Raw genomic sequence first — 12,381 nt, forward strand, 5'->3', positions numbered from 1 at the left:
TACTGTGTGATTCAAATATGAAACTTAATTTCCTGCTTTCCCCCTGCTTATATCCTTCCTTTGCAAAACAAACAAAAACCAAGTTTGTCTTGATGGTTATTCTTTATTACCAACTTGCTTTATATGGAGTGTTTTAGTTTTCTAGGTACTTTAACATCTGTTATGTAAAATGAATGGAATTCAGTGTTTTCTCTCTCTGGGTCATTTAAATTTAACATTTGTTTCTTAGTTGTGAAATGAGAAATTTTATTATTTGCCTGAGATAGTTAAGGCAAGTGGAGAAGGTCTGGGTGTTTATTATTTTTTAAAATTATTTTCTTTTGAGAGAAAAAGTGAGTTGGTGGGAGGGACAGAGGGAGAGGGAGAGAATCTTAAGCAGGCTCCTTGCCCAGTGTAGAGCCCAGTGTGGGACTTGATCTCAAGACTCTGAGATCATGACCTGAGCTGAAATCAAGAGTCAGACATTGGGGGAGCCTGGGCAACTCAGTTGGTTAAAGCATCTGGCTTGCTTAAGATTCTTTCTTTTCCCTCGGCCCACTTCCTTCTTTCTCTCCCTCTCTTAAGGGGGTTGGGGGAAAAAACTGGACACTGAACTGACTGAGCCACCAGGCATCCTGAAAAAGCAAATTTCTCTTACGGAGGGTTTATCTTTAGGGATTTTTCCTAAGAGAGTCCCTGAACTTGTCATTGTGGTTCTCAAAGCATAGTCCCAGGCCAGGTGTAGCAAGCATCACCCAAGATCCTTTTAGAAATGAAGATTTGTGGGCCCAAGAACCTGGTGGTTCTGACACATGCAGAAGTGTAACAACCACTGGCCGGGTTAAAGGAAGTAGCACTCCAGATTCTGCTGTGCATTTACCTCTGTCAGGAGTCCTTATGGTAGTATAATTCTGAACCAGTTTCTATATTCTTTTTAAAAAAAAAAACAAAACATTTTATTTATTAATTTGACAGAGAGAGAGAGAGATCACAAGTAGGCAGAGAGAGGGGGGAAGCAGGCTCCCCGCTGAGCAGAGAGCCCGATGTGGGGCTTGATCCCAGGACCCCAAAATCACTACCCGAGCCGAAGGCAGAGGCCTAACTCACTGAGCCACCGCTTAGAAGTTCACAGGCAATATGGGTAATGAAAAAATTGAACACTAAACTTGGTGTGAAGAGCTAACCTGTGGTTTGAATTCTCAGGGGAGAAATCTCTTTTCCAGCTCCCAGTCCAGACAGAGTAGATATGTTTTCTTATTCTCCATACCATGAGATTTTTCTAGTCTTCCCATTTTATTTATTTATTTTTAATTTTAAGTAGACTCCATGTTTATCATGGAGCTCAAACTCACAACCTTGAGATCAAGAGTCCCATGTTCTACCGACTAAGTCAGCCACGGGCCTGTCTAGTCTTCCCTTTTATTGAAAATATAGTACTTTGGAAATTTTGGTCCTATGCAAGGCTCTGAGTGAGTGATAAAGCCGTATCTTCTGTGTCCTGCCCCAAGATTAAGAAAACAAAACAAAAACAATCCTGTCTTTCAGTTTTCCTCTTTGTTTTTGGTCCTTGGTAATTTTTCCTTTATTCTGAGTTAATCATTGCATTTTTTCTTTTTAAAGATTTTATTTATTTATTTGACAGGGAGAGATCACAAGTAGGCAGAAAGGCAGGCAGAGAGAGAGGAGGGGAAGCAGGCTCCCTGCTGAGCAGTTAGCCCGATTCGGGGTTCGAACCCAGGACCCTGGGATCATGACCTGAGCTGAAAGCAGAGGCTTTAACCCACTGAGCCACCCAGGCGCCCCTCATCATTGCATTTAAAACCTATTCTGGGGGCGCCTGGGTCGCTCAGTGGTTAAGCATCTGCCTTTGGCTCAGGTCATGATCCCAGTGTCCCAGGATCAGCCCCGTATTGGGCTTCCTGCTCCGTGGGAAGTCTGCTTTCCCTCTGCTAGTCTCCCTGCTTGTGTTCCCTCTTTTGCTGTGTCTCTCTCTCTCAAATAAATAAATAAAATCTTTAAAACCTATTTTTGTTTTATGTAAGCCATTATTCCTGGGTGTTATTCTGTTATGATTTTCATATTTGGTCCATGATTTTGTCAAAACAGAAGTCTTTATTAAGTTTAGAATACTTTCTCCCCCTACCCCCATAACTACAGTGGTTATCTTGCATGCTTTGTCTAAGTTGATTATAAAATTGAAAACCAGTAAAGATTCTTCATCATGTTAGGAGTATCTCTATAGTCATTGCAGAACCTAGTAGCATGTTGGCCTGTGGAGGAGACGTTAATTACATCTTTTACCTGTTCTACTCAAAGAATGCATTAGGTGACAGAATGATACAGATTTGTTCTCACCTTTGTTTTTTCTAGACTCTGATTACCTTTTATACTTCCTGCAACAGAAAAACCATGTGCCTAAGTTCTTGGGGCGCCTGAATTAAGCTGCTGCTTCCTGTTCAGGTCATGTTTCTGGTCCCAGAAGGAAGGCTCCCCTCCCCCCCAAGGCTCCCTGCTTGGTGAGGTGTGTGCTGCTCCCTCTGCCCCTCACCCTGTTCTCATGCTCTCTCTCAAATAAATAAATACAATACATTTTTTCATTTCTTAAAGACTTTATCTATTTAATTGACACAGAGAGAGAGAGAGAGAGAGAGAGGCAGACGGCAAGAGTAGGAACACAAGCAGAGGAGGTGGATGAGGGAGAAGCAGGTTTCCTGCCAAGCAGGCAGTCATATGCAGAGCTCCATCCCAGGACCCTGGGATCATGACCTGAGTCGAAGGCAGATGCTTAACCACCTGAGCCACCCCAGGCATCCCTTCCCTCAAGCATTTTTAGCATCTTTTTTTTTTGCTGAGTAAAGTCCCATACTAATGTAATTCTTGTTTCTTTGTAGTTTATTCCCTCTTTTTTCTGGAAACAGGGTATTTTTGGAGTTCCTTAGAGTACTAAAATTGAGGAGGAATGAAATCATGTTGTATATAGTAAACTTACTATTATTTCCCTGTCTTTTTTATTTTTTCCCCTGTCTTTAAATACCCATTTTGGTTTTCTGTTACTTTGAGTAAAAAAGGAAGACTTACTACCCTAGTACTAATGAATTGCTCATTTCCCACTCTTTGTCTCTCCTTACTGCCTAATGTAAACCTATCACAGCTCAAAAAGAAGAGAAACTTTCCTAGGCACCTTTGCTTATCTCTTTAAAAACAATTCATTTGTTGTAAAATAAGAAGAGGTTCATTAACATCACTGAAAATATGTAAAGATTGATCGCCTAAGTGCTTCTTCGGGTCATTTTTGTGGGTCTGTACCACCCCCCTCCTTTTGGAGCAGTTAAAATTCAGAATTCCATATCTTAGCTTGCTTTAAGCTTTCAGTAGAGGATATATATGAAGGCTAATGATCAGATTGGTTGCTAGCATTTAGTAGTTTAAAAAGTCAGATTTGTTTTACCAACTGAGATTACTTATTTCTAGTGCTTGTGTCTAGTGCTTGTGTGTATGTATGAGTTTGCCAGGTCTTCATCAGTCGGCTTTTTAAAATCAAAATACCTATGTTTCATTGCTTATTTTTTAAGTTTTAGGATTATTAGAGCATAACTGATTTTTTTTCCTAAAATCAAAGGGCAAAAAGCATTTATAAATTTTTTTATTTTTATTTTTTAAAAAGATTTTTATTTATTTATTTGACACACAGAGAGAGATCACAAGTAGGCAGAGAGGGAGGCAGAGACAGAAGGGGAAGCAGGCTCCCTGCTGAGCATAGAGCCCAATGAGGGACTCAATCCCAGGACCCTGGGATCATGACCTGAGCCAAAGGCAGAGGCTTAACCCACTGAGCCACCCAGGTGCCCCAAAACAAGCATATCTTTAAAAAAATTTTTTTTTAAAATTTACTTATTTGATAGAGGGATACAGAGCATAAGTAGGCAGAGCAGCAGGGAGAGGGAGAACCCGGCTTTCCTCTGAGCAGGGATCCCGCTGCATGGCTCCATTCCAGGATCCTGGGATCATGACCTGAGCAACAGGCAGCCACTTAACTGACTCAGCCACCCAGCTGCCCCTAAAAACAAGCATATTTTTAATAGCACCATTAAATCTATGGAGAAAATAAGGTATATCTTTGTGGTTCTGAAAACGATATATATATATATATTGTTTTAATTAAAATGGCAAATTTGAAATATAATCTTAAATACAGAGGGAAGATGACATTTTTGGAATACCTCTGCTAAATAACTTGGAAAGATCAGAAGTAACCATTGCATTTTGCTTTATTCCTATCAGTTTAACCAGTTCTGTTTTATATGCTGATCTCTTAAAAATTTAATGTTGTAGTATTATAGCCCTATATACTCTTTTGCTAATGTTTTGATTTTTTTTGTGCTGGCAACAGGTGCCAATTATTTTGCAACCAAAAGTGCTTTAATGCCCAAGTAATTAGAACTTGAAGGAGTAGATTTGAGATAAGAGAGGTTCTCTTAGGAAACACATAGCCCTCGCCAGACATATGGTTAATTTGTAGTTTTGACAGTTTTTATGAGACTGGATTGGAAAATTGACATGTGTGGGGAATCCTAGAGAGTTGAATTCAACTAAGATCCATACCAGTTTTATAGCTAATAAACAGTGCTGTGACCCTTGAAAACTCAACATGAAACAAGTACAGGTTTTTAATTATCCACCACTCTCATGTTTACCTGGAACTCCATGTCTTTCCAAATGTTTTGATGATCTAGTTAAGAACCGATGATTTAGATAAAGGGACGACTGGGTGGCTCAGTGGGTTAAGCTTCCAACTCACTCTCAGTTCAGGTCATGCCTTGTAGTCACAAGATCGAGCCCCATGTCATGCTCTGGCTTAGTTCAAAGGCTACTTCAGATTCTCTTTCCCTTTCCCTCCTGCTCATTTCTCTCTCAGATAAATAAGATCTTTAAAACAAAATAAAACAAAACAAAACTGATGCGCTAGATTAGTTGACGGTTTCTTTCTTTTTTTTAAAGATTTTAATTCATTTATTTGACAGATCACAAGTAGGCAGAGAGAGAGAGAAGCAGGCTCTCTACTGAGCAGGGAGCCCAGTGTGGGGCTCGATTTCAGGACCCTCAGATCATGACCTGATCCAAAGGCAGAGGCTTAACCAACTGAGCCCCCCAGGCACCCCTGGTTTCTTTGTTTTATGTAAATGTTGTTTTATCCCTATAAGCCTTGTTAAAGAAAATTAATGGCCTTAACAATAGGAATAAAGAAGCAGAAGAGTGTTATTTAGAATCAAATCAAGGGCCTACTGGAATTATACCCCCTCCTCATTGATCTCTTAGATGAGAATTGACCCTTAAAAGAGTAGCTTAACTGATGGGGAACATAGTGGAATTGCAGTTGGTCAAGCTTCTGACTCTTGATTTTGGCTCAGGTTGTGGAATCAAGTCGGTGTTGGGCTCACACTGGCGGGGAGTCTGCCTGAGGTTCTCTCTCTCCCTCTTCACTGCCCCCCTACACCCCACCACCAGTGCTCTCTCTAGAATGAATAAATAAATTTTTTTTAAGTGGTCAAGTTCCATACAATTGCTTATCACCTTATTGTATATCTTATATGTTGATGAGTTTTATGATTTTTAAGAAACAGATTTTACTTTTCATTTGATAGTTACTTTGTATCTCCCTTCCCTTACCTAGAATCTTTGTTCTTTAAAGGTATTTAATTTGGGTTGACAACATATTTTCCCTCTCCTTTACTCTCTGAGGTACATGTATTTAAACACCTGTGCACGTATAGTAATGGAAAATACTTAAAAGGTTTCATTAAGTTGATTTTGTTGCATTGGCAGAGTGAAGATAGTCCGAGTCCCAAGAGACAGCGCCTCTCTCATTCAGTCTTTGATTATACATCAGCATCACCAGCTCCCTCACCACCAATGCGACCATGGGAGATGACATCAAATAGGCAGCCCCCTTCAGTTCGATCAAGCCAACATCACTTCTCAGGGGAACGATGCAACACACCTGCACGCAACAGAAGAAGGTTAGTTGATGACAGTGTATTTCTTAAATTTTCTTCCATTGGTAGATTTATGAGTTTTTTTTTTTTTAATGTCAGGAAGCATTTCTTTTCTATGGGCATTTTATAAACACATCAACACATATGTACTCCTCCACTCACACATGAAAAACATGACACATTGTTTAGATTCCCACACTAGAGCATGAGAGTTCATTTAGCTTATGGTTAATAGGTGAAGAAATTGAAAGAGGCTAAGGTGATTTATCTAAAATGAATCCATACTATTATATATGAATTCATCTACTTTATGGTTTAAGGCTTTGTGTGGGCTAGCCAGCAATTCTGATCATATAAAAATGCATTTTATAGTTCCAAACTATAAGGAAATATAGAGACTCTAGAAATGAGCTACCTCTTTTTCACTTCATACCTAATTTATCTTTAAGACAATTGGGAGCTTAATTAGGTTTCTTATAAAACTGTAGAGCCTGTGGTATGAAAGACTGACTGAGGTTTATTACAGTGCTCAGTCCTCTCTGTCATGGTACTTGGTCCCTGTCTTTCCTTCTCAGAACAATGTATTTCTTCTGAACTTCTTCCTCTTCAGTTGTGGCCTGAGCTCATAACATTCCTTCTTCAGAGAATTGTGTATCCTTAGAATGAGACAGGGGTTTGCATGTCCAGGATGTTGATAATCTAAGAAACATTGAAACTCTTGAGTTAGGAAGGTGTTAAGGACTGAAAGTTTGTGTCTCTTCAAAATTCATATGTTGAAGCCCTAATTCCCAGTGTGGCTATATTTGCAGATGGAGTCTCGAAGGAAGTAATTAAGGTTGAATGAAATCATAAGGGTAGGGCCCCCCAATCCAATAGGATTGGTGTCTTTATAAGAAGAGACACCAGAGAGCTCACTTACTCTGGCATGCAAGGACACGGTGAAAAGGTGTTCATCTGCAAACCAGAAAAAGAGCTCTCACCAGAAACTCATCATGCTGACACCTTGATCTTGGATTTTTACTCTCCAGAGCTGTAAGAAAATTAGTTTTTGTTGTTTAAGTCACCTGGTGTGTGGTGTTTTGTTATGGCATCCCTGGGAAACTAATACTGAAGGATCTTAAAACCACCATTCTTGGGATGACTGGGTGGTTCAGTTGGGTAAGCATCTGCCTTCAGCTCAAGTCACCACCCAGCTTCCTGGGATCAAGTCTGGAATTTGGCTTCTTGCTCATCAGGGAGCCTGCTTCTCCCTCTGCCTCTGTGAGCACTTTCTCTCTCTGACAAACAAAACGTTAAAAACAAAATAAAACAAGGAAAACACCGTTCTTTGTTCCAGATGAGACAAAATAAACCTGTTTCTGAGTTATATTCTGTTGACACACTGAAGCTTTTACTTGGTCCATTTCCCCCCAGTTTTATTTAGGTTAAAATAGTGTATGTCAACCCAGGTGAAATATTTTATAGATGTTAAATGTAATAGCATGAGACAATATGGTTGTTTTTTTCAAGCTTACAGTCTGAGCACCTGCTGTACTCTTTTCTATTGTTTTGTGATGAAATGTGTCATACAGTCAGAAGAACATGTAAACCAAGCATAACTTAAAAGGATAACACACAAGTGTACCAACACCCAGATTAAAATAGAACATTGTTAATAATTCAAAAGCCACTGTTCATCCTTCCTAGAGGATAAACCCTGTTCTGTGATTGACATCATTCCATTGTTAGTGTTTTTTAATACCTAGGAATGTATTTAAAACAACTTGATTTTAGGTTTTGCTGGCTTTACTTTCATTTAAATGTATTCTTCTTTGACTTTATCAAACATTCTATTTTTTTTAAAGATTTCATTTATTAATTTAACGGAGATCATAAGTAGGCAGAGCAGCAGGCAGCGAGAGAGAGAGAGAGAGAAGCAGGTTCTCCAGTGAGCAGAGAGCCCGATGCAGAGCTCAATCCCAGGACCCTGAGATCATGACCTGAGTTGAAGGCAGAGGCTTAACCAACTGAGCCACCCAGGCTTTCCTCAAACATTCTGTTTTTAATGTGGATAGCAGTAGTTCATTTATTTTTACTGGGTATAATCTTACATTATATTGATACCCCATTATTTATCCATCTATTGAATAATGGGTATCCTCAGTTTCTTAGTATTATATAGAGTATTGTTAAGAACCTTTTAAGAGTACACAGTTCCGGTATACATGTGGAAACATTTCACTAGCGTGTAAGCTTAGGAACATAATTATGGGTCATAGATCAGCTTTGGATCATAAGGGGAATGTAAAAGGTGTCTATTTCCAGATGGTAATAGTAACTAGTTAAGGGTTGTTAAATTGAAGAGAAGCATCCTGCTCTAAGCTCATGGAAACACAGAGTGGGGAGGATAGGAGGAAGCACTTACCTAGAAAACTGACTTACAGGCTTATTCTGCTCAGCAGTGTGTGTTATTCCTTAACCTCATTCTCCATTAGGTACTTTATTATAGGCTGGCTATAGGCTTAAGCTGCCAGATTGCCTCCTAGAAGAAGGCTGTGCAAGCAGATACAATATTCAGCAGCAGTCTAATAGAATTTAAGATACAAAGATGAATGCACAAAGTGAAAGGACACTAAACTCAGTAAAACAACTTAAACAGTTAATAGAACAGATAATTTTTAAATAAGTATAACATGAGAGAGATGCAAGAGGATATTCATAAAAGTCAACTAGAAACCTTACTAAAGAAAAATTCAGAACTCAGGAAATGTGCAGAAAAGGTGTCCTAGTTTCTGGAAGATCAAGTGGAGAAATTTTCCCAGATACAATGTAAAAGGCAAAAGGAAAAGTGTGGATAAAAATGTTTAAATATAGAGACAGATCCATCGGTTTTAAGTATGTCTAATATTTTCACACGGAGACAATTGAAGGGACCTTTTTTTTTTTTCCTTTTAAGATTTTATTTATTTGACAGCACAAGTAAGGGGAGTGACAAGCAGAGGGAAAGGGGAAACAAGTTCCCCCCAGAGCAGGAAAAGTCCAATGTGGGACTCGATCCCAGGACCCTGGGATCATGACCTGAGCTAAAGACAGTTGCTTAAGCAGGCACCTTGAAGGGACCTTTTTTTTCTTTACATCCCAGAAAACATTCCTTCATTTTTTCATTCATGCATTCATTTATTATTTTTATTAACATATAATGTATTATTTACCCCGGGAGTACAGGCCTGTGAATCACCAGGCTTACACATTTCACAGCACTGATACAGCACATACCCTCCTCAATGTCCATAACCCAGCCCCACCCTATCTCAATCCCCCCACCCCTCAGCAACCCTCCGTTTGTTTTGTGAGATTAGGAATCTCTTATGGTTTGTCTCCCTCTCAATCCTATCTTGTTTCGCTTTTTCCTTCCCTAACCCCCACAAGGCCTCACCCTGCCTCTTAAATGCCTCATATCAGAGAGATCATGATAATTGTCTTTCTCCAGTTGACTTATTTTGCTCAGCATAATACCCTCTAGTTCCATCCATGTCATTGCAAATGGCAAGATTTCATTTCTTTCGGTGGCTGCATAGTATTCCTATGTGTGTGTGTTTGTGTGAGAGAGAGAGAGGGAGGGAGAGAGAGACACACATCTTCCTTAGCCATTCATCTTTTGATGGACATCTAGATCTGAAGGGACCTTTTTAAAGAAATAATGCAAAACCGTTTCTCAGAATTTAAGAAACACTTGAGTGTTGAACAAGATTTTGGTGAACTTGCAGAACCTACACCAAGAATAATAAAAATTCACAGATATTCCGAGACAGAAACTTTGAGTTCTGCCAGCTGATTTATCACTTAAGTATAAAGCCAAAATATAATTGCATTTCAAATATTAAGAAACCATATTGACCCGCAAGAAATCCTCCCTGAAAGAATTGTTAAAAATTGTATTCTCTCCCGGAAGTAGAAGAGTGAGAGCAAGAACTAGGATTCAAGACCATTGGTTAGCAAAGGAAATGAAAAAGACATACTATTAAGTCTGAATAAAGGCCTGTTGTTTAAAAAAGAAAAAGAAATTCAGAAAAGGTCTGCACATGAGTTGGGAATAGAGCAGAGAGAAGAGTTTAATTTCTGCCTGTCAGGAATGCTGAGTAAATCTAGGTGGGTTTTTTGTGTGTGTGTTTTTTTTTTTTTTTGAAAAGTGAAAGTATATATTTAAAAATTAAGGGTCATCACTAGGAGAATAGAAATAAGGAATGTATAGCTTCTATAAAAAAACAGATTAACAACACATATAGGAAACTCCGGACAGAACAGTTTTGTGGCAAATGATACACCAAAAATAAAATGAACAAAATATAAAGTCAACTGAAATATTTCTCCATATTTTATTATTATTTCTTATTTTTAGATTTTAAAAATTATTCCGCTTTCTAAATGTCCAAAGGCACACATAACTTTTAGTGAGAGGCCATATAGTAAAGATAAAGGGGATCAAATAATAGACCTGAATGTCACCATGAGGACTTGGATCTTAATTTGTGTTTTGTTGGAGTGCTGCTGATATGATTTTTGAATGGGAAGATGAGAACCAGGTGTCAACAATGGAATAATACAGTAATAAAGGGGCTCTTAAAATTTATAGGTTGAGGGCGCCTGGGTGGCTCAGTTGGTTGGGCGACTGCCTTTGGCTCCGGTCATGATCCTGGAGTCCTGGGATCGAGTCCCGCATGGGACTCCCTGCTGATCTCTCCTCTCATGCTCACTCACTCTCTCTCTCAAATAAATAAATAAAATCATTTAAAAAATTAAAAAAAAAATAATAGATTGAGTAGATTTTTAGGAGATGAATGATCTAAGCACATGTACTCTATATTTTATAGATTTTAAGGTATGTATTTTCCCATATCTTAACATCTATTAAGGACTTAGAATTGATGGTATATCGTTGTTTAATTGGCAATTTTTAAAAAAATGTTAAACAGTCTTTTATCTTTTTTCTTTTTTCTTTTTTTTTTAAGATTTTACTTACTTATTTGACAGAGAGAGAGAGAGACCACAAGTAGGCAGAGAGGGGAGTAAGCAGGTCATGACCTGCCTTCGGCTCAGGTCATGATCTCAGGGTCCTGGGATGGAGTCCCATTGAGCAGAGAACCCGATGCGAGACTCCATCCCAGGACCCTGATATTATGACCTGAGCCGAAGGCAGAGGCCTAACCCACTGAACCACCCAGGCGCCCTAAGTCTTTTATCTTATATATTTATTTTTAAGATTTAATTTTAAGTAACCTCTACAGCCAGCTCAGACTCATAACCCTGAGATCAAGAGTTGCATGCTCCACTGACTGAGCTAGCCAGGCACCCCCATACAATAGTCCTTTAAAATACTTGTACAGATAAAGGAGTGCCTGGGGGGCTGGGTCGGTTAAGCATCTGACTCCTGGTTTCAGGCTCAGGTCCTGAACCTCAGGGTTGTGAGATAGAGCCCTGCATCAAACTCTCTGTCAGGCATGGAGCCTGCTTAAGATTATCTTTCTCTCCCTCTGCTCCTCCCCACCTCCCCTAAAAAAATTATATAAAGAGGAGATAAGACAACTATATGCAATAATGAGATCCTGTATTGGATTCTCAGCAGTGAGGGGGCATAATTGGAAAAACCAGTGAAATCTGAAATCTGCTCTGTTTAATTAATAGTACAATACCAAGGTTTATTAATTTTAGTAATTTTTCTATGGTTATGGAAGATAATAGGATAAAGGAAAGCTGGGCAAAGGGTATGCAAAAAACCATACTAAAATTATCTCAAAACATTTAAAAAGTGAGTTCTGGGGTGGATGACATCTTAAATTCAGTGAAATACAGTATGTAGATTTTGAAGTAAAGTTAAGTACATTTTGCAGAAAGAGAAATATTAAAATAAAGTTAGTGGAGGCAGTTAATAAAACAAGAACCCGGCATGTGTATCAGGAGCACTATTGAAAAGTTAATGTCAAAGAGGAGTGTTGTTGTTCTGTTTAAGACTGGGGAGTTGGGAGTGAGAAGAAGCATATTTAGAGGTAGAGAGGTGATCTGATGTGTGCAGCTGTGTTTGGAATGGGACTGTTTGGCCTCTTTTGCCCAATGTAGAGTACATTTTGTTTGTTTGTTTATTTAAAAGATTTTATTTATTTGATAGAGAATGAGAGAGAGAGAACACTTGCATGAGAAGGGCAGGGGGCAGAGGGAGAAGCAGACTCCTGCAGAGCAGGGAGGGAGTCTTATGCCAGGATCACGACCCGAGCCGAAGGCAGTTGGTTAAGCAGCTGCCTTCGGCTCGGGTCGTGATCCTGGTGTCCCAGGTGCCCTTTTGTTTGTTTATTTTAAAGATTCTATTTGAGAGAAAGAGCTTGAGGGAGCACAAGCAGTGGAGAGAGAGAAACAGTTTGCCCATCGAGCAGGGACC

General features: G+C 39.1%; 1 protein-coding gene across 16 annotated transcripts in view; it reads left to right on the forward strand.

Moving 5' to 3' along the window:
- RNF38 (ring finger protein 38) overlaps window positions 1-12,381 on the forward strand; it is a 140,527-nt gene that overhangs the window by 104,479 nt on the left and 23,667 nt on the right. For all 16 annotated transcript variants that reach the window (XM_032306386.1, XM_032306387.1, XM_032306388.1 and 13 more), the window contains one exon: window positions 5,803-5,996. In XM_032306386.1, the coding sequence (XP_032162277.1) occupies window positions 5,803-5,996 (194 nt within the window). The remainder of the gene's footprint in view (window positions 1-5,802; window positions 5,997-12,381) is intronic.

This window comes from Mustela erminea, chromosome 12, assembly GCF_009829155.1.
Source record: "Mustela erminea isolate mMusErm1 chromosome 12, mMusErm1.Pri, whole genome shotgun sequence".
Classification (NCBI taxonomy): Eukaryota; Metazoa; Chordata; class Mammalia; order Carnivora; family Mustelidae; genus Mustela; species Mustela erminea.